The sequence below is a fragment of the Battus philenor genome, unplaced genomic scaffold, assembly GCF_028537555.1.
Source record: "Battus philenor isolate CCGP_79_NKW_IND1 unplaced genomic scaffold, ilBatPhil1.0.hap1 SCAF_29, whole genome shotgun sequence".
NCBI classification, from domain to species: Eukaryota; Metazoa; Arthropoda; class Insecta; order Lepidoptera; family Papilionidae; genus Battus; species Battus philenor.
In genome coordinates this window covers 2,397,903-2,419,034 of record NW_027181692.1, presented here as the reverse complement: position 1 = coordinate 2,419,034, position 21,132 = coordinate 2,397,903, and the positions used below count along the sequence as shown (strand labels likewise).

Sequence of the window (21,132 nt, the reverse complement as noted above, 5' to 3'; positions counted from 1 at the left end):
GTTACTGTTTTGAAGTAGTAAGAATATATGGCGGCTATCACCATCTCCCATCAGGAGGATAATTCTGCCGCTCTCTTTTTTCCTTCACAGCTGTATCTCACACTCTTGTCTCTGCCTAAATACGGGCCTCATTATTCTATTGTTTAATTACTATTTATTTTTATTAAAATGGCTTCTCAACATAGACATGTTACAGTGCAACGAATTGAACCGTCATTAACACAAACCTGATTGATTCTGTTCAATTGATTGAATCATTCCTATTTATTTTTAAATGATCTGTTACATACTGATCAGTGCGGCTTTAATAGATTGCGAATCCCAAGTCATTTATTAAAAATTTTCCTTAAAATATTTTGTTTTCGAAAAAAAAACCCAATTATTTTTTTCATTATAGCTTTTGTGGTCTTTTTCGTAATATCTCCGTAAAAGGCCTTATTATATCATTTCACAGATAGAGTAGGTCTCTTTAAACATTGAATTATCAGCTGGTAAACAAATATTCAATGAAGCCTTCAAGATCACATAGACAGCATATTCGCTGTGAGATCGAATTGGTAAAGGGTTAGCGTCTTATTAAAAGACGTTTGTAACACTTTATCAATTTATTTAACACACGAACAAATTTTTATTAGCGCTTGAGTGCGAGCAAAAGGAACGTGCATTCGTCGTAGGACTCTGGGGCGCAATGTGCTCTGCGACCGAGTGAAAGCGGGCAATAGAACAAAGGCGCAAAAGAAACAAAAGAAACAAAAGTAACAAAAGGTCTGCGCCCGCGTCACCGGTGCGTGCATGTGCCCGCTGCACTAATTCGGCACACTAAGTTCGCCCGTCGGCTACGCTCGCCCACAAAATCTTACACCTATTATTCATTCAGACATCACATCAGTATATATACGACTCCCACATTGGAAATGGGTAGATCTGCAGAAGAACCAAGATCATCGATTCAATTCGAAGACTTGCTCGTCTTGCTCTCGAAGTGGCAGTGACTGACATCGCTCATGCAACTGACGGCAGTCAAGGTCAAAAGGCCACTCAAGAAAGTGCCAACCACGTGCCAGTAGATGTTGTGCAGGTAGACCCCAAAGTGGACTGACGATATAGTCAAAGTCGCAGCGCGAGGACAGGTTGGTACTCCTGACTTTATCACGTTCCGTGCCGCGGCAATTTTTGAAGATTTTCCATTGAGGCCGCGTGGGGCGTATACGACCCACAATTTAAAAATTAAAAAAAGTCGTTTAAGGCGTATGATTTACACTTTTTCAATATTGCAAAACAATAATTAGAGGAGTGAAGTCTTAAATTTAAATATGCATTACGTACGCGCATGCGTGATGTGAAGTTATCTATATTCGACCCAACAATTTCTATTTTAAGATTCCTTTGTGTTTCAATAAGAACTGCAAATGGCCTGAACGGAAAGTGCAGCGGGGTTCCAAATGACATATCTTTTGACACTTACCTATAAATCCTCATTCAAAACTTAATACCAATATAAAATACTCGAAAACAAATTCTTTTACTTACATTTATCAGCATAACACTAACACTCAAGCACACAATCTAGTAAAAAAACAAAAAACTGTGCGTTGAAAATAAATAAAACAACAGACTAAACTTAAAACATGTGTATTTCCTTGATAAATTGTGCTCCTAAAACAAAATTAAGTGTGCTGAACTACTAAAAAACAATGTTCACAGACTAAAATTAATTCATCTACGGAGTTTCCATAAACATTTTCTAATAAAAAAATATTTATTTTTTTATCTGTAAATACTCTATAATATAGTTAAAGTACAAAAATGAAATTTATTTAACAATATTTTACAAATTATATCTACATAGGTCGGTCGGAATATTCTATATTTTTATTTTACATTTTATATCACATTTCAATAAAGTACGTATATATATTTTATCTCTTTATTATGTATATATGCTTCTTAATATTATAATTAAAAACAATTCAGTCGATGCTAATATTTTTGCATTACAAAGATGTCCGACACGACTGTCAATGTCAATTTAAACGAGCTGTCAAAAAACGCGGGAAAAGAAGCGTCTAATGAAAAAAAGCTACAAATTAAAAAATTAACTGCTGATATAAAAACTATAAGCTAAGCTTAAATCTATACTATAAATAAAAAAAAATAATTTATTACTTCCCATCGATCGTCTAAACTGGAAATTAAAACACAAAAAAATATTTTTTTAATAAATCCTTTTGAAAAAACGATCCATTTTTTATTTATAATCTTCTTTTGTCCACTATTTCTTAATTCAAATTTAATAAAAAAATTCCTATAATTTTATTAAAAATGGAATGTTGTTGTATTTATTCGCGCGGGCAGAAATTATTGTAGACAATACGGTGACCACAATTTCAAATAATTCTAATCGGGACCATTTGTCGTAAAATATTATTTCGTTAATAATTATTAATTTAATCTATATTCATAACTTTTATTTAGTTATAATATAAAGACAATTATCACTAATTTTTGTTCAAAATAATAATTAAATGAAGGTCGTTGATTGTAAAGCACAAATTTAGCAAATCATAAACAAGGTTAATTTTTGAAGAATATTATCATCTTAAACATTACTTATTTTAATTTAAATTAAAATAAAACTAAAAATTAGATCAGAATAAATTTAAATTTTGGATGTACATCGTTGACAAAAAAGAAAAGTTATATAAAGATAGGGTGACCATAATATTAACAGGATGTTAAATATATAATATTTACATCAAAAATTTATATCCAAATATAAAGTCTAACAAAATTGGAAGATTCAGAGAAAGTATTTAAATTTAGAATGACGCTAGTAATGTAGCTAGGAACAATTTTGATTCGTTATTGGAAAGCAATCTCAATGATTTTTATTTTTTAGTACGTTTCTTTTGTAATTATTTTTAACTTGTTTATCATCATTTAAACTATAAAACATCGATTGGTAGACATAAGCCTCCTCCATAGATTTCTAATACGACTGCTTGAAAACAGTTTACATTCAGCGTCTCTTGGCGACTTGAATAAGGTCGTCTTGTCCACCTTGTGGGTAGACGTTCTACGCTGCGTTTGTGAGTGCCTGGTCTTTTACTCCAGAACCTTAAAGCCCCAGTGGCCAATCCACATGTATATACCTTTATTTTTTAATTGTCTTAGTATCACTGAGATGTATAGTATAATTTACATTTTTTAATATACGACATAGTTAAGGTTGAGGGAAGTCGCGGGCGATCCCTGACCGGAAGATACCGCGGTCCCCAGTTTTGCGCAGCGGGCGACCACCGGGGCGGGGGGGGGGGGGTATTAGTGGGTAGGAATCCCACATACCCCTGTCCTCCCCCCAGAGACAGGGCATCTTGAATACCGGTAGATTTCCCCCGCCGAAACAAAAAAAAAGGCGCGGGATATGATAGCGTAAGAGCGTTCTTCGTGGCAATTTTTGGGAGACACCTATGCCTTGTTGTTGGCGCGTATCGGCTGATATCAGGACTATATTGTTGTGGGAGCTGAAATAACTGTTGATGGAAAAAACGTGGCGAGAGAGTAGTTATAGACAGTCGATGGGAGGTAAGGCTTTGGCCCCGGGATGTCCGGGGTTACCGTCGCTGGGCGGCGGCGGGGTATGCAGGCGGGTGAGGGGGCCGCGGTACCTGCTGCTGCTGGAGCGCCTGCTGCTGCAGAGCCGCCTGCTGGGCCGCAGCGGCCGCTGCCATCTGCTGGGCCTGACCGAACAGAAAATCTATGTTGACATAATTCATCTAATCGTGAAATTCCATTGATAATAAATTACAGCTCCATTTTTAGTTTCCATTGACATCAAATATTTGACCTCCAGCGACAGGCATTCTAATAATCTCTGTGTGTTTATATAAGTAAATAAAAGTTTTATTTACACTATTTCAATCGTAATTTTTTCATATTTTTTCTCTACAAGGTGTGATTGATCATAGAACTTTTAAAAGTTTGTGAATATATACCTCATTTATTGTCAATTGGTTTCAGAAATAATTAACAACGTAATGATTATATAATAAGAAAAACAGTTTTTATAATTCGCATTACTGCATATTAAAATTATTTTTTGTTTACCATCTGCCTGTGGCATTTCAATTTCAAAAATAAACTAAAGTATCACCCGTAATGAGGACTCAATGGAGCGTGCGGTGGTGATAAGGCAAGCGATCTCCTAGAAATTCTACAACAAGGTAGACAAACTTTGTCAAAACTGTCACTAATAAGTAAGTAAATAAATACTCTCACTCCGCCAGAGAAGTAGCTGAATGGCGACGCATAAAGAACAGCAGGGGCACCAGAGACAAGAGTAGAAAAATGAGACGAAAGATTTCAAGTTGATTATACATGGTGGTTAGAAATAGGTGTGAAAAATTTGCTCACAAATGAGCCATACATTCACCCCTTTAACCATTTTCTTGATAATGTAACTGTAGAGATACATCAGAATTAAAAAAAATAGTGGCATCAATTTTGAACGCAAAGTAATCATCTGTATGTGAATGTTTAGGTAATTTCTTAATTTTCGAACGCTTGTTCAGTTTTTTCTGTTGGCATCCTCGGGTCTTAAAAGTCAAGCGGTATGGATATTAATGTAATATTAAAAAAAAATCTGCCAATATAAGGGTTAAAGCTTTTTACACCTGTAACCAATAATACTATATAAAACAGGGGTACGCAACCTTTTTTATCAACGGGCCAATTTAAATTTTAATTTTTTTGTCGGACCGATCATAAAGTAAAACTTAATAATAATTTACAAATCATTTTTATAAACATTAGAATAAGAAATATACACAAATTTAAATTCAAAAATAAAAATAATCAAAATAAGAACGGAAAAATAAACACACCTGAAAATTTTAAACGGAAATTTGGCAACGTTATTTTGATTGGATCGCATATACGTACGCAGCTTACTAATCGTGTTTTAGTTTTGATCGTTGCTCATTATTTACTAATTGTTTCGATTTAGCATTTACCGCCATTTTATTAGGGGGGACAGGAAAGTAATTTCGTTTTCTAAAGTTAAATTCACACGACTACATTTTTAACAAGTTTTTATTGCTATTCAACAATATATTCACCTTTGTTATCAACAACCTTTTGCCATCTAGAACACAAATGTTCAACGCTGGAACGATAACAAATCAATCTGTTTTTCTGTAAAATATATCGACAGAAACGACATTACTTTGCGGTCGCTCTAAAATTATAGTTAATTATATAACAATATATTGATGAGAGAAAGTCGACATAATAAATTTAATTTTAAAAATGCTTGACTGGTCACATAAACATGTTAATCGAACCGCGTGTTGCTCACCCCTGGAATAGAGGATATCAAATGGTTTCATCATACCTGCACACTCTGTTGCACGGCGCAGGTTTGCTGCATTGGTGATGCAGCTTGCTGCAGAGGTGCTTGGGAGGCTTGCTGCTGACATTTGTTGTACACGGTGTGACCCTATGCAGAATATTGATAGCAATAAGCAAAATTAAAATCGCTCTGAAATAATTCATCATTTTTTAAATCCGAGACATTTTCTTACCGAACTTCAAAATATGGAACAAACACATAAATTTAAATTCAATTTTTTTCTATCTTGTCAAACATCGATATATTACATGGTTCAATCTTTTTTTTTAAAGAAAAAGATTAAAAAAAAAACTTTCGGTCGCGGGAAGACGAATAAGATCCAAATCTAACAAGGAATGTAGACGAGAATTATGAAGAATGAAAGGAAAAAGATAAATAAAAAATATAAATACAGAAAAAAGTGTTCAACCCGACATTGTGGGGGTAGGGGGGGTATAAGAATTGTAGGAGTGGTCGTGGTACTGTAGCTTCTTGTTCTTCGGTTGTATCTTGTTCGTCGATTGCTTCTTGTTCGTCGGTTGCTTCTTGATCTTCAGTTGCTTCTTCCTGTCTTGACCGCACCTCCGCTAGCCCTTATAATGAGCGCGGAGACTCTCAACAGCGCGATGCAGATTTTCGTTGCGTCTACTGTGGCGCCATCTGTCATGTATCTGTTTCACTGCCGCCGCCGCGATGCGATTGACGGTCACGTGGGTAAGAGCTTGGTGTTTGATTGGCGCGCGATATGCACGCCACAGAATAAAGGTAATGAAAAATAAGTGAAACCTGCAGGTCAGCGAGAAGGCTATGCCACTGTGTGACTTTGTCGTAATGCCTCCTCAGCAACTCGTCCTTGCGTTGCAGCTCGCATTTCAAATCGTTGTTATCCTCTTTAACCAGGAGTTCAGGCTTCATTGCTGACAGTAAGAACCTGGCAACATATTTTTAAAAATTAAAATTTACACTTTTTAATTAATTTATCTTTAATCTCTCCACACACAGTAGAGACTTTTCAAAACTTACTCAGACACTATTCTCGATTCGAATCCAAAAGACTTAACCTCGTGACACTTTGCAAAAACCTTGATATACCAATGTTCAACATACCGGACGACCTCAAGAAATAATCTAGTGTACTTTGATGAACTTCTAATATATTAAAAATATAACGCAGAAATGAATACAGAATTTAGTAATAGTCAAAAATTATATCGCCGCTTTATCGAATAAAATGACAATTATTTTTTATTTTTATGTGGGGGGGGGGGGTTATGCCCCCACTATTGGGGGACCATTCGTACCCAAGCTGGCGGGGGGGGGGGTTGATCGACACTATTGGGGGCCTTTCGTACCCCAAGCTTATTTTTGGGATAGGGACTTTTATTTTCTTTTAATAATTTTTTACTTAATATTTTCATTTTCGCGCTTTCTTTCATGCATCTTAGATTCTACTGTACTTTATCTTTCTTTCCACTTTTCTTCTACCTTTCTCTTTTAATCACATATCTTTCATTCCTCACCACATTCTTCAATATCACATTTATTAGTCTTTTATTATTTTTTACACATTTTACTGGTACTGTAAATTAGAATTAATTAAAAATTTATATGTCATCATCCCTAATGCAAAATAAGTGCAATGCAATTTTTAAGGCAGAAACCATCGCGTTGACAACACGAGATCTTATTATCACCATCGTCTTCATCATAGAAAATCACCAAAAAGGGTTTGAATATACTGTCATGTGACCTAACCACGTATGACATTTGATATGGACAGAGTCATAATATATGTCATAGTCCACCAACAGGATGAAAAGACGACTTTGTTGTCCATCATTAGGGACCACTTTCTCCATCTCTCTGGTAGCAATTGAATCCCCCGTCGGAAAAACGACTCATCTTTCCATCCATGAATCCAGCCATTTTTCGGCTTGATTCATGGATTGACACTGTGGTAAACTCTATTCTACTATAATTTGAAGTTACATATTGCACTACTTTGGTGATTTGTTACCGTACGAAATTCCAGGCACAGAGCGCCGCAACGCCATCTTTCAAAAAACAGCGAGAACTTATTCAAGGTCCTAATACGAATATATAGTAACAAACATTACCTCTTTTGCAAGAAAAAGGCTTCCAGCTGTCGGGCGTGGTCTATGAACCTCTCCACTTCCACCTTTACTTCTTCTTTCTCCACGCACGGAGAAAACTCCTGCTTCGTGAGCACGTTCAGACATGCCTGCAGACAGAACTAGAATAAGTAACCCACTTCTTCTTCAGCCTTAACACATCCATCAGTAGGACGAATATGTATATATATGGGTATATATATATATATATATATATATATACATTAACACGTTGAACGCCACGGCGGACACCATGTGACCGACAGCATACTGTCCCCTGGGGCCACACCATCTAATCGAAAATCGTCAAAAAATCGCCAAGGTGTTTTTTTGCAAATATTGTCAGTAAAACCCTTAAAAATAATGGGCGACTTACGAAAACAGCGATTTACCCATTATTTTTCTGCGGGGCCGCGCGGGTCACATGCCTTGGTAAAAACAGTCGAAACACTGACCATTGGCTCCCTAGAGGCTTCTGAAGTGTTCGAGGGCATGCGGACACATGGTGCCCGACGCGGCCTCTTGGACCCAACATGATGGCAGTCACATGGTGTCCGTCGCGGCCCACTGAACTAAACATGGTTTTTAGTCTGGCGTTCAACATATACGCTAACATATATGCTATGTATATATATACATATACATATATATATATATATATATATATATATATATATATATATATATATACATAGCAGAATGATTTTGCAAACGTTAAGGACGCAGTCACCCATTATCTGTAAATTTGGTAATCGTATATAATTAATGAACAAAGCGTGAATTATTTAATATTGTACTCCAGGAAACGAACCCGCGACCTAAGATCAAAAGCCTTAGTACTTACCACTGGGCTACTGCACGTAAATCATTTGCGGTCTATTAACATATGGTTACACGTTATCAAAAATCAATTGACTCAGATATACTAATGTAATCATTATATAGTAAGGTAAGGCGTTTCCATAATTCAGATTACCATATATTAAAATTTATAGCCACGTACTGTGGGTTCTGACTCGAAATGAAACACCGCTGGTTCACAAGGAGTCCTTTATTCACAAATCAGATGGTCACCATACTTCAACACGTATACTTCCTTCAAGTCCAAACTGCTTCTAAATTGCTCAAGAAATCACTGTCCAAATAACTTGCCAAATAGTCACTTTGTATCATTGATGATCTTAATCTTATAACTCGAAAAACAACACTGAACTGTCAACATGGGGAGTACACCTAATTATACTAATAAGGTTCTAGTAAGTTCGAGATAGTACTCGGTTAGAATTTCCGAGAACCGTACACAAAAATCTCTAAATAACTTCAAGGTCACGCCTGTTTACGGCACTTCTTGATCCTAGGGTTCCGTTTTTATTATTTAGATCAGTGATTCCCAAAGTGGTCTATATAGACCCCTAGGGGTCTATGACAACCTGCAAGGGGTCTACGTCAGCAAAAAAAATTTGGGGGTCCATGAAATGAAAATGAGGGTCCACGATAGTAGATCTCAACATACACTGATAGTACCTATTTACTTACATCATACTATCTTATAATATCAAAACATTTACATTATTTATAAAAGTATCTATGAAGAAAAAAAGAAACAGACTGGACATCATTAGCCGTGGAGATTTAAGATTAACCCTTACAAAATTGACGCCAAATGTTGATAATTTATAATTAAAGCATCAGGTTCATCCTTCTCACTAAAAATATTGACTTATTACTTATGTTATTTTATTTATAGTTTATGTTTATTTAATGTTACGTATATTTTACATAATAAATACAAAATTTTATTTTGAGTTGTTTTAATTCAATTAATAAATGTATAAATTAACATGTGTTTTTACTTTAAGTTTATAACACTAAACTTCACTACAGTTAGAAATTTACAGGAAATCAATATCAGGTAAGTAGGGGGTCTACCCAACACGGAAATACATGGCAAGGGGTCTACAACACAAAAAAGTTTGGGGAACTCTGATTTAGATGGTTCTGTAACTCGTGCTATGTAAGAGTATTATGGCATACTATATATCATTGCAGTTTAAACTGCCGAAAGTAATTGACAATTCGCATTAAAAAAATAAAAAAATAATATGACATATTTCAGTGATCATTTCATACAGATTTTAGAAGATGTATTACGTCATCATCAGCGGCCTATCGAAAAGGGGAATTCCACAGAAATATAATTCTTTATATACATCGGGCTGAAGAGAACCCGCTACAATACTTCGACTTGTGAATGGCTGACGATTTTAATTGGTTGAATATTGTTTTCATAGTTTCATCTAATATATAAAATTCTCGTGTCACGGTGTTCGAACTTGAACTCCTCCGAAACGGCTTGACCGATTTTTACCACATTTTATATGCGTATTCAGTATGTCTGAGAATCGGCTACTATCTATTTTCCATACCCCTAAGTGATAAGGGTGGTCCACCCCTAAATTTTATTTTTAATTTTTTTTTAAATTTTTTTGGTTTTTATTTTATTATGATACAGCATACAAAAATACATACTAACCTAAATTTTCACCCCTTTACGATCAACCCTTATCTTACATTTGTTAATTAAAAACTTTAATTTTTTTTGCAAAACAATGTTTGCGGGATCAGCTAGTATCGTTATAAATATTGGCTAAACTTGAATGAATATACAACACCACAACACCTGATTTTAAGGGGCCGTCCGCTATCTAACCGCCAACAGCATGGGCGAACCTAGGTTGGATCCGGATCCATCCTTGGTTCGCCTGTGGTACACGCTGCCTTCCCAAGCCGCTTACACATCATCAACACTACACAGCTCTACTCGGGTAGAGCGGTTTACTACGTGCGAAAGTCATCACCCAACTGGTACGCCCGTCCAGCTTTGTTTGTTCTTCAGTTTTTAAGTTCACAGACCCTTCCGCCCCATGAACTCATCTCTGGTGGTGCTGTAAAAGCCCTCGGACTAACAGCAACAACACCAACCGAGAATAAATAAGAATAAGTACAGAAACGCATGCGTTCCGGTTTTGTTTTGTTTTTAACCCTTTCGATACTGCAGTACAATAGTGTGTCAGGACTAAAATTGAAATTATATTTAATTCTTACTTCAGGCGTGTGTATGTTCTTATTTATGCCAATTGGTAATAAATATATAATTTTCACTAAGATTTTTCTATAAGAAAATTTGAAATTCTATATGGGATTATATGCACCATTGGTCTAGTAGAAGTGTAAATTTCTGTCCCATAAGTCTTTAAAATGTAAGCTTTATTAAAATAGAACTGACACTTACCTCAAATTTAAATGAATTCACTACCAATTAATTGTTTTATTTATGAAATGTGAGCACGAGTACACTCCTTCGAACTTTTTATCGAACTAACGAATCCGACTGAGGTGCAAGTCGGAACTTGATTAGTTGTTCAATTAGTTGGGAGTGTAAAGACTAAATTGGGACCATTCAAACCAAACTGCTTATAAATTTGACGTAGCCGTCTCTCATCACAATTCAGTGGGACGTTATGTCCCAACAGTCCATATGTTTGATGGGACATATATATACCTACAGTATCGTAAGGGGTAAGTTCTTGGACCCTTCCACGTCGTGAACTCAACTCCGATGAAGCTGTAAAAGCCTTCAGGCTAACAGCATCGACATAATAAACACAATTCTTCACTTTAGAAGTCTTCACGTTATCTGGAATCCTATTGTAAAATCGAATATATTGTTATATTCGACAAAATTGAATTAAAATTAAAGGATTAATAAATTTGTTTTATTCTAAATTATTTCTTACTTCCAAAAGTGTTGCTATAAAAAATGTATAGCAAGGTCGCTTTCTTAAGTTATATTCACACGACTACATTTCTAACAAGTTTTTATTTCTAATAAACAATATATTTACTTTCGTTATCAACAGCCTTCTGCCGTCTAGTATACAAAATCAATGCCGGAGCGGTAGAAATCAATCGGTTTTTCTGTAAAATACGACAGATACGACATTACTTTCCAGTCTCCCTTATAGATTATATATTAAGTACACCAATTTTTTACTCCGGACTGTCAGTACTGTTTTAATGGCATTTGCAGATTCCGCAGGTTTTTTTTTTTGTGGTCCCTGTTTTTGTGGCATTTTGTTGACACCCTATGCGTGTGGGCAAGGACGTTACAATTTATGTAAATATTTTTTTTTTATGTAAATACCCTTTTATCCTTCACAAAATCTTACTTTTACTTACATATGTTTCACATGCATCACGTTTATTCCTTCGTCACATTCTGAGGTTATAATTGTTCATCACGGGTTTATAACAGTATTTTGACTTGTCTATTTACATTATTTATTAATTTTTATTTCTGCTGTACGCCATATTACATTTGCCCGACCTTTTTCTCTACTCTAAAGTTTTATTTCTGTTAACAGCAAGGGTTCTGGTATGAAATCTGGTATCAAACATTTTATTCGGCCCCATTAATTTTTCAATTTGACACCCCTGACACATAACATCGAACATTTTTCCATAAATAAATGTTATTAATAATCAAAGCGGTCAACCACCTTCAACTTGTAAAACGAATGAGAATGGAATACACCGGCCATTTTTAAATAATCTATACACATTATCACAAATTTAAATACACACCAACAACTGTTTGAGATCAGATATTTAAATAACAAAAATATCACATAAATTTCAATACTTACACATAACATTGTTCATTTTCATTTCAGCTTGTTTATTATTTCGAGCCACCATTTCTAACAATACATTGAATTAAAACAAAACGGTGTTGCCATCTACAATTTAAATTTACCAAAAATATTATTTAAAAAGAACACTATTTATTTATATAAAATAATTCAACTTAAACCATACAATGAAACATAATTTTATTAAATATAAAATTTAAATACACACCGACACAATTTTTATTATTTAAAAAAGGACAAAACTAAATATTTCACCCGCGCAATCCTGTTTATTTATCAGTTTCACACGTTTCATAGGATTTTTTCAATAATAAAAAAACATTTTTATAATAACAGGATTGCTTGATTCTTTGTAGTCGTAATTTCAGCCTACTACAAGGTCTCCATCAAAGATATTTATAGTTAGATATACCATAATCGCCTCGCTTGGGTACGAATCATACTCTGGATATTTATTTGTGAGCAGTGGCGATAATCCTATACAACTAACGTACCTAAGATATCCCGAGAATCGAACCCGCAATCAAAGGAGTAATATGTATCCCATTTGTCAGCAACAAACCTTCACACCTATTTTTAATATCTAAATAAGGTGATACACAGATTGATAAGAGGTACATTAATTTATTTTATCTGTTGGAATGCGACAGACCAATAACTTCTATCAGTGCAAAACCTGCAGGTACAGATAATAAACAATAATTCATTTTAATATGTAGTAATGAGAATTTTACTGTATTATTATAACGTTGTTTAGTTTCTGAAGCCATTGATTTTTGAATTCATTCACCCCTTTTAAGTTTTCACATCTACTTCCAATTACAGTGTACATACATCCATATGGACGACCTCAAATTATGACCTTATGAAATTACCCATAATTGTTTTTAGACGGTTATTCATCATCGTATAATAAAACTGACAGATCACCAAAACTTTAGGGAGTTTTAATTAAGCTTGCAACACTAAATCATTCATTTCATCGTCGGCCATCGTGTGATATTAAAAGAGATTTTATTTTTAATACTTTTTAATAAATATTCTTTTCAACAACATTGTATTAATCAATTCTATCAACATTTACTTATTATTTACTTAAATACAATTAATTTCGTCAAAATATAGGTACATGCGATGACAGTACTATTGCTTGAATTTAAGATCACTTAAAAATAATGAAATCTTATAAATTACATTTGTGATTTTTAATGAGTCTTATAAAACGTGTTTATTGCAATATTAAACCAATTATTAAATATTACACAAATATCGTAAACGTATTTTGTTTTTTTCTTAAATCATAAGGCAAGAGAAAGGCATATTGAATTACGCACATAATAATAAATAAAATGCAAATGAAAACTTATTTAATTTGAACTAGTCAATATCTATTCTAAAATATAATAATTTATATTTAAAATATTATTCACAATTTTCACACAACATCTATTATTAAAGGTAAAAAGTGTCTGACTTTTGGAAAATTTAATTAAGATGCTTTATTATAGAGTAAAAATCCCCAAAAGAGGTTAATATTGAATATTTTCCAGGGGTGTAGTTAAATGTAAAACTGAATGTTAAATAGGTCAAAAATAAATTTTAATTAACTCAAGTATACACTTGGAAAGTTTCAACGTACCGTACATGTGGTTTTTTTAACATATTCTTGAGTATTTTTAGGTAATTCTAACGAAAATTTTTTTTTTATATTAATATTTGTTAAACGTTGATGAAAAAATGATGTCAAGTTTGACTCAAACCAACGGCCATGTTTTTAACTTGGTTATTATTTTAAAGCAGAAGAAAATTGTTGTAATGATAGATATTTTAAGTGAAATTTCATTTTGGACAAGATTTTTGTTCAAAATAGGTTGTGTATTCTTGTTATAGATCGTTCAATATAATTTATATTTACATAGCAACGAATCTAAATTAAAATTAATAAAAGTCGGGCTAAAAAGATTCTAAAAATAATGAAAATAATGTAACCACTTTTTATAAAATTAAATCAGTCATTTTAATAAGTTACTTTTTGTTTACATTTAAATCACTCAACACGTTGAACTTAAGATAAAAATAATAAGTTGTAATATTTTTTAATAGTTATGTAATTAAAAAATACAGATAAAATACTTTATTTCTTCATCAAATAGTTTCCAAAGCAAGACATTTAAATCAACAAATTAATGACTTATTTCAATATGCATCAAAATATTTGATTTGTGGTCGAATAATCGGATGAATGACGTAAATTTTGACAAAATAATTACCCAGGGAATTTTTTTTTAAATTAACCTTTTCCTCGACACAGGTGTTTTCTACAAGCCAGCACATTAAATATGAGTAAAATTCATCCGAATATTCAATCTATGAGTAAAATACATGTCGCCCATTTTATTAGCGCCTCGAATAACCTTCTCCAGTGAAATTTAAACAATTTATGATGTAAACAGCTTATTATTTTATTGACTTTTAGGTTAGGAAAGTAATAGTTCAAAATATCTTAATCTCATAAAATAAGTAAACAATATATTATCGGGTAGATATCGTCGATATTTATTTTCGTACCATCGTTGTGCGAAATTTGCTCCTACGTCAACCAATTCAATAATATTAATTTTAAAATCCTTTATTTATTTAATGGCAATGACAATATCACCATTTCACTATTACGTCACATAAACTAAAAAGGATGCTTTTCACTAAATAAAAATAAAATTATTCAATCTAATACATTTTGGTTAAAATAAAAACTGCTCCACGGAAATATTATTAAAAAATTAGACTAAATAATAATTATGATTTGATATGTCAAACACTATAAAAAAAAACTTTTTTTTCAGTGTTTAAAATAGTACGGCATTGTGTACCGAAAAATGTAAAATCAATTTACAAATATAAATAATTTAAACGCCACACGAGTTTTAATTGCGAAAAAAAATGGTGCGAAATTAAAAAGGAATCCAACGTGATTGACTTTCGCTTTAAAATTGATTAGCGTGTTTTAGTAATTATAACTACATAATTTTAAGAACGATATTCTTTTAAGCATGATAAATTAGTGTAATAGAATTGTTTTTGTCCAAATTAAAATGTCAATAAAAAAAGATAATTTTGAGGTTAATATGGAATAAATTTAAATTAACAATTGTTGAGCTTTTTTATATATTTGTACCATGTTTTGGGAGCAGACTCTCTCATGGCATTTGCACACGCGTTCTCTGGTTCGAGGCGGCAGGGTGCAGAGGGCAGCCAGCCCTCGAGGTCTACTAGGGAAGTCTTGGCCATATACCACTATTTCACAGAATTGGAGGCCGCCGAGATCTTAAATCGCTTCGGCGGAAGCTCCTTGGAGTGATGACTAGGCCCAAAGTCTGACTCAAGTAATTTTGTACACAAGATATAAAGTTAAAACTCAAAAATATACTTTTTTTATTTCGTTTAATCTATAAGATACGTCACAACTGATATACACGAATCCAAAGATTTCAAAATAAAACCTTCCATATAATTTGTTAGAACTTCTATTATACTTAACACAATTAAATTACTTATTGAAATAATAAAAAAGCCCTTTTAAAGCCTTTGTTTAGACAACTTATATAAATTCTTTAGTCACTTTAAAAAATAATTTCTGTTTTTAAGGAATACTATAACATACTTCGTCAAGTCATTTACTTTTCAGGTAAGGAGAGAAAAGTTATAAATGAGCGACATGTATATTCAAGAAATAACTTATGTTATCAAGTCAGAAAACATAATTACCACAAAATTCTTATAATCCCCATTTATTATTAAAATAAAGAAACTATTCTAAATTTGAACTGTTTTATTTTTAAACGTGGCTGGAGTGTACCAGGTTTTCAAATTAAAATAATATATTTACAACTGCAAGTTAGAAATTTCTTTTAATGTCAATATATTAAATTTAGAGAATTATTATTTGGAAGAGGAATTATTATTTACAGCCCCCTCCATCTAAATAAATCCAGTCATTTTGATAACTTTAATGAATTTACTGACCTTTAAAATCAAATACAATTTGTATTAGAAATCTAATGCTAAAAAACACTACAAATGAATAGCTAAAATGGACAATAAAATATCTGTATGAGCTTAAACAAGAACTAAGCTTTTTTATCAGAATATCAAATTTTTGATTGCCAAACAGGCTACCGTGGAACATAGATTTCAACTTAACATTGTGTGCTCAAAATGTTACACAAATTATTAAAAAATACTGTAAAATTACTTATTTTTTTAAGAAAACCAATGTGTTTGGTATGGACCTCTATTAGGATCTACATTGGTATTGCCATACATTGGTTGCACATTTTGCAGAGGTGTGTGTTGAACAGGGTGATCAGTGTTGCATTGATGTCTCCGCTCAGGGACCCTCTCCATGGAAACATTGCACTCAGGTACTATAGGCACTGGCCTGGGCCCTGAATTTGTTCTAAAATCTAAGGGGGTTTCTATAAAAATGTTATCATTATATTGACATTTAGGAATAGGCCATTCTGTTTTCTCCAGTTTCGGTGGTACAGGTCTGAATGGTATGCTGGCTGGTTCTGTGTATTTGATTTTAGGAGATCTCTTTTTGGGTATGTGTGGTAGTGGTGTAATATCAGGTTTGGACTGTTTAGTGACCATGAATTTATGGAATTCTCCTTGGAAGGCACTGGGGTTTTTGTTGATAGGTGTCACAAGGGCTGGAACACGGTGGTTGGGATCAATTCGTAGACTAGGATAAAACTCTTGCTGTAGATGAGTTGATTTTGGTGGCGCCTGGTTTGACTTTAAGCTTGAAACTGATGTGTTAGTTGCAAGTTTTTCTAGTTTAACCTCAGTTTTAATTATTTTTGCATCAAAATCTAAACTATGTATTGCTGACTGACTAGGTACAAATGTCTCAGGTGGATTAGTGTATTCTACGACTACTTTCTTTTTGGGTGTACGAGGCTTTCTTGGTTTCTTCTCAGGTTTCTCCTCTGGTGAGACTTCCTTTTTCACTTTTGGCTCCAGTTTGGTTTCTTTCTTGGTCTTTTCTTTTTTTGGTTTTTCTTTCTCTTCTTTTTCTTCTTTGATGGATGATTTACGTTTTTTAGTTTCTTTCTTTTCATTTGATGGACTCTCGAGGATTGAGATATCCAATGTATTATTCAAAAGTGGATCAGAGTCAAGTATAGGTTTTTCTTCAACAATGGGAATTTCATCTGTTTCATGTGGTGGGGATTCCCAGTTTGAAATCAATGCTGCCATGTCTTCCAGTTGCTCTTCTGAAAATTTCTTAGTTTTAACTTTCCGTCTAGGCGGTTTATTCACTTGAGATCTCTTTTCATCATTTCTCTCTTTCGTTTCTTTTCTTGTGCTGTCTTTTCTTTTCTTCCTTGGTTTAGTTGGCTTTTTCACAGTTGGGTCTTCATAATCAGAATCTTTGTCAGAGTCCATATATCCTACATCAGGTAACTGAGCTTCCGATGGATCCATTTCATCTCCTTTTAGCCAAATATCTTCCAGAACATCAAGCTGTGTGTCATTAGGTGATAATGGCATCATTGGTCTTTTCATTGACGTCATCATATCAAGATCCCCTTCAGCCATGGTCATTTCATCATCATCCATAACATCATGTCCTAGAATTGAAACAGCAATAGCACCTTCTGAAATGCTCTTGCTTGCCATAGCACGTTTAAGGTGCAGGGGGTGTCTTTTCTTCTTCTTTTGACCTTCAACTTCTGCCTCTATAAATGACTCTGGGAGCTCTGTGTTGTTCTTATTGCAGAGTATATCTTGGCCAGAAGGGTGGGGTGCAGGCATCATCTTTTCTGGTTGTTCCGGATGACAGCCAATGTCCTCACCTTTGAGCCACAGCTCATAACGATCCGGTTGAAATCTCTTTACAAATGTGTCCATAGAAATTTTCACCATATCATTGCTGCAAGTGCACTGAAGTGCTCTTTTACCATATTCTACCCATCTGGGTGCAGCAAAATTTGTAGACTCTGCACAATTAAAGCCATGGTTGAAGCCAGCATGGTAACCATAGGGAAATGTAATCATAATTTCGCCAGCCTTTTGTGTCACCTTGTTGACTGGAACGGAATACTGTTTCAAGATTTGAGGAGATATTAATGTCATTTTATGACGGAGGAATGCCTGGCAAGTTTTAGCTGATGTGGGGAAAAATCCAGAGGCGATTCTCTCGAATCTCTTCCCGTGCTCCGGTGGGATGGCATACCATGTCTTCGGTTCTCCAAAATGCAAGTAATTAATAGAATACAAGTCCATATCTTCGGTGTGCCATGCGAAGGTCGTCTTCCACATGCCGAAGTAGAGGTATGCCGTGTTAACACCGTCTATTTCTATCCCGTAATCAGAATTGACGAAGTCAAGGATAGTACCGAGGTGGTTAATATTCCATTCCTTTACATCAGGATCCGTGATACTGCCATTTACATCAGCACCATATATAGGCGCTACGTATGTCACATTTTTCCAGTATTTCCTTTCCAAGTCGTCATAGTTTATATGCCGAGGGGTGCAGTACTTTGCGGAGTTAGCCATGACCGCAAACTGTTTCACAGTCATGGATTTCTTCTGTATATTAATTTGTTGAAACAAACCTTGTTTGCCGGTCACCACTTGGCAGATGGGTGATGGTATTGTGATGTTCAGCTCGTCCAAGTCGTAGCCCTTCTTCCTTGGAACCCATTCCGGAGGTGGTATTACTTTCGCGAGACCAGCTTTATGCGCTCCCTTAGATTCCATATATTGAACGTATTTATTAAAGTCTTTAAACTCTTCCCATGTGGGACGGAATACTTGAATAGAAACTCCGCTCCCGCACGCACTAGAAGTATCATCCCCGGCTTCGGACATTATTGTTTTTAATAACAAATTCACCTATAATCAACAATATTTCATCATGTGAAAATCACTACCGCAGACGATGTATCGGTGCTACATAGTATGAGACAATTCTATGCTGTTAAACATTAATGGCGTAATGTTTCTATACGTTAATTACATAAAACACACGCGGTATACGTATAATAATTAGTCGAAAACATTATCAGTAAAATGGCCGACATGAATGAGATGCGCTTGCAACAAAAATCTCTAGGCGCCGTCGAAGTCGCATAAGCGGAATTGGGTCACGTACTCACTTCATCCGAATCGTTTTAGTGTTTAACATTCGGGTTTAACTTATGAAGCTTCGACTGCACTACGGCAACACTGATCGCACGCTGTAAAATTTATGTTGGTACTGCTGTTTTGACAGCTGAGTGAATAAATAGTATTTATAAGGTTATGTTAAAATATTTTTCCTCGAGATTTTCAGCGCAAACTATGATGGCTATATAATTACCTGGAAGGATTCTTCGAACTCTTCAACTAAGTTACCGCTACCGTTGGACGGGGCCGCCATTATTTGTTACAATTATTCAATACACTTGTACCTCTCTGACACTTGTTATTCACAATGTCATTCTACTAGCAAAGATGCCGGCATGTAGATGTGTGAGTCTGCTGGCGGCAGCGTATGTACACATACGTCATTTACACACACATACATAATTATAACAGAGATACACATACCGATTTCCGTCTCATTTCAATAATCAATACTTCAGGGGTACCACTCATTCCTAAAATAGTTGAAGTTCGTATTTTTCGTAACCACATTTAGTTAAAAATAAGTTTTTTCTAAAAAAAAACACCCCGGCTTATGTCTAAAAAGTTCAATGTCTTTATTTCTTTTATTACAAAATGCAAGTAAAATATAAATTTATCTTCTTTAAAATTAAAACTTTATTGAATCTTAAAATTGCGTATTCTTTACCGAGACCCCGTTCAATGATACTAAATGCAACACGATTATTTTTTCAGTTTCTATCGGAAAATACTATATTACTTTTTAAGACAAGGTAAAGGCAGACAAGAATTGATAAAAAGGATAAGGTAAATTGTTCAATCAGAATAATGCGGAATCCTGTACTGATATTATCAAAAGTTTTAATAGCTCAAACAGGTTTGCGTGGTATTACCACACCCTCGATATTGTCTAGATTTAGCACTTTTGCACTATAATTTACATTATGAAGAACTAGAATAATATTTAATAGTTCTGAACAGAACTATTTTTCATTTTTATTAAGAACTAGGGTCCTTTTATTAATTTTAAAACCCGAGTATTTTGCGGACGGCAAAAAAATACTTATACTATATTAATTAAAAAATCAATAGAAATTAACCAATAACCAACTTAATGAGATTAAAATAAATAAACTTATATATTGGGCATTTTATACCAAATTTCTTTAATGGATAATTAAATAAATACGAAAATGATGTAATCCGTTATTTTTTTTTATATATAAAATGAGAGTATATTTAAACAAAAGTTTTGTAGACAAATACCAAGAGTATTTGTCTACAAAACTTTAAGCATCAACTTTTCGCAACTTTTCGCAGCAAATGCATTCTTCTTGTTAAAGCGCCGACAAGATTACATTATTAAAGTCGTCGTCAAACTAATCTCTGGTATGAATACCGGGGATTTTGACTAAATACTATTTCATATGAAAAGACTGCTATTTAAATAAAAAAAGGTGCATTGTGTTGCATTAAAGTGCGGGGATGTTGCTAGGAATAATGTTTTAAACATTTTTGTGCAACCTTTCACGTTTATACTTTTTGTACATAGCTAATACAGATTAGGCGATGATGATACGTAAAACAGTTTTTAGTTGAAATAACATTTGTTATTGTGTAACATCGTACTGATGTAATAATACTCACAGCTGATTCGGTGTGAATGAACTGAATTGTAAACCAACCCACGTGACTAATGTAAACCTTGAAATATAAAATCATTTGATGCTGACTCAATTTG

The 21,132-nt window shown here is 33.9% G+C and overlaps 1 protein-coding gene across 1 annotated transcript; it reads right to left on the bottom strand.

Moving 5' to 3' along the window:
- Positions 1–3,399: 3,399 nt before the first annotated feature.
- LOC137926436 (lysine-specific demethylase 4C-like) lies at positions 3,400–19,456 on the bottom strand. Its single transcript, XM_068770034.1, has 6 exons — positions 16,504–19,456; positions 11,088–11,226; positions 7,507–7,631; positions 6,176–6,320; positions 5,393–5,497; positions 3,400–3,740 (listed from the first exon to the last, which is right to left on the bottom strand). The coding sequence occupies exons 1-6, from the start codon at positions 19,113–19,115 to the stop codon at positions 3,615–3,617; spliced, it is 3,252 nt and encodes a 1,083-aa protein (XP_068626135.1). The 5' UTR covers positions 19,116–19,456; the 3' UTR covers positions 3,400–3,614.
- Positions 19,457–21,132: the final 1,676 nt, after the last annotated feature.

Excerpts from the sequence above, each read along its gene's own strand:
- LOC137926436 (XM_068770034.1), bottom strand. The coding sequence starts at position 19,115 with ATGTCCGAAGCCGGGGATGATACTTCTAGTGCGTGCGGGAGCGGAGTT. Across the intron at positions 7,632-11,087 it reads AACTTACCCCTTACGATACT|GCATGTCTGAACGTGCTCAC; the intron begins GTAGGTATATAT and ends TTCTGTCTGCAG. Across the intron at positions 3,741-5,392 it reads CCGTGCAACAGAGTGTGCAG|GCCCAGCAGATGGCAGCGGC; the intron begins GTATGATGAAAC and ends CTGTTCGGTCAG.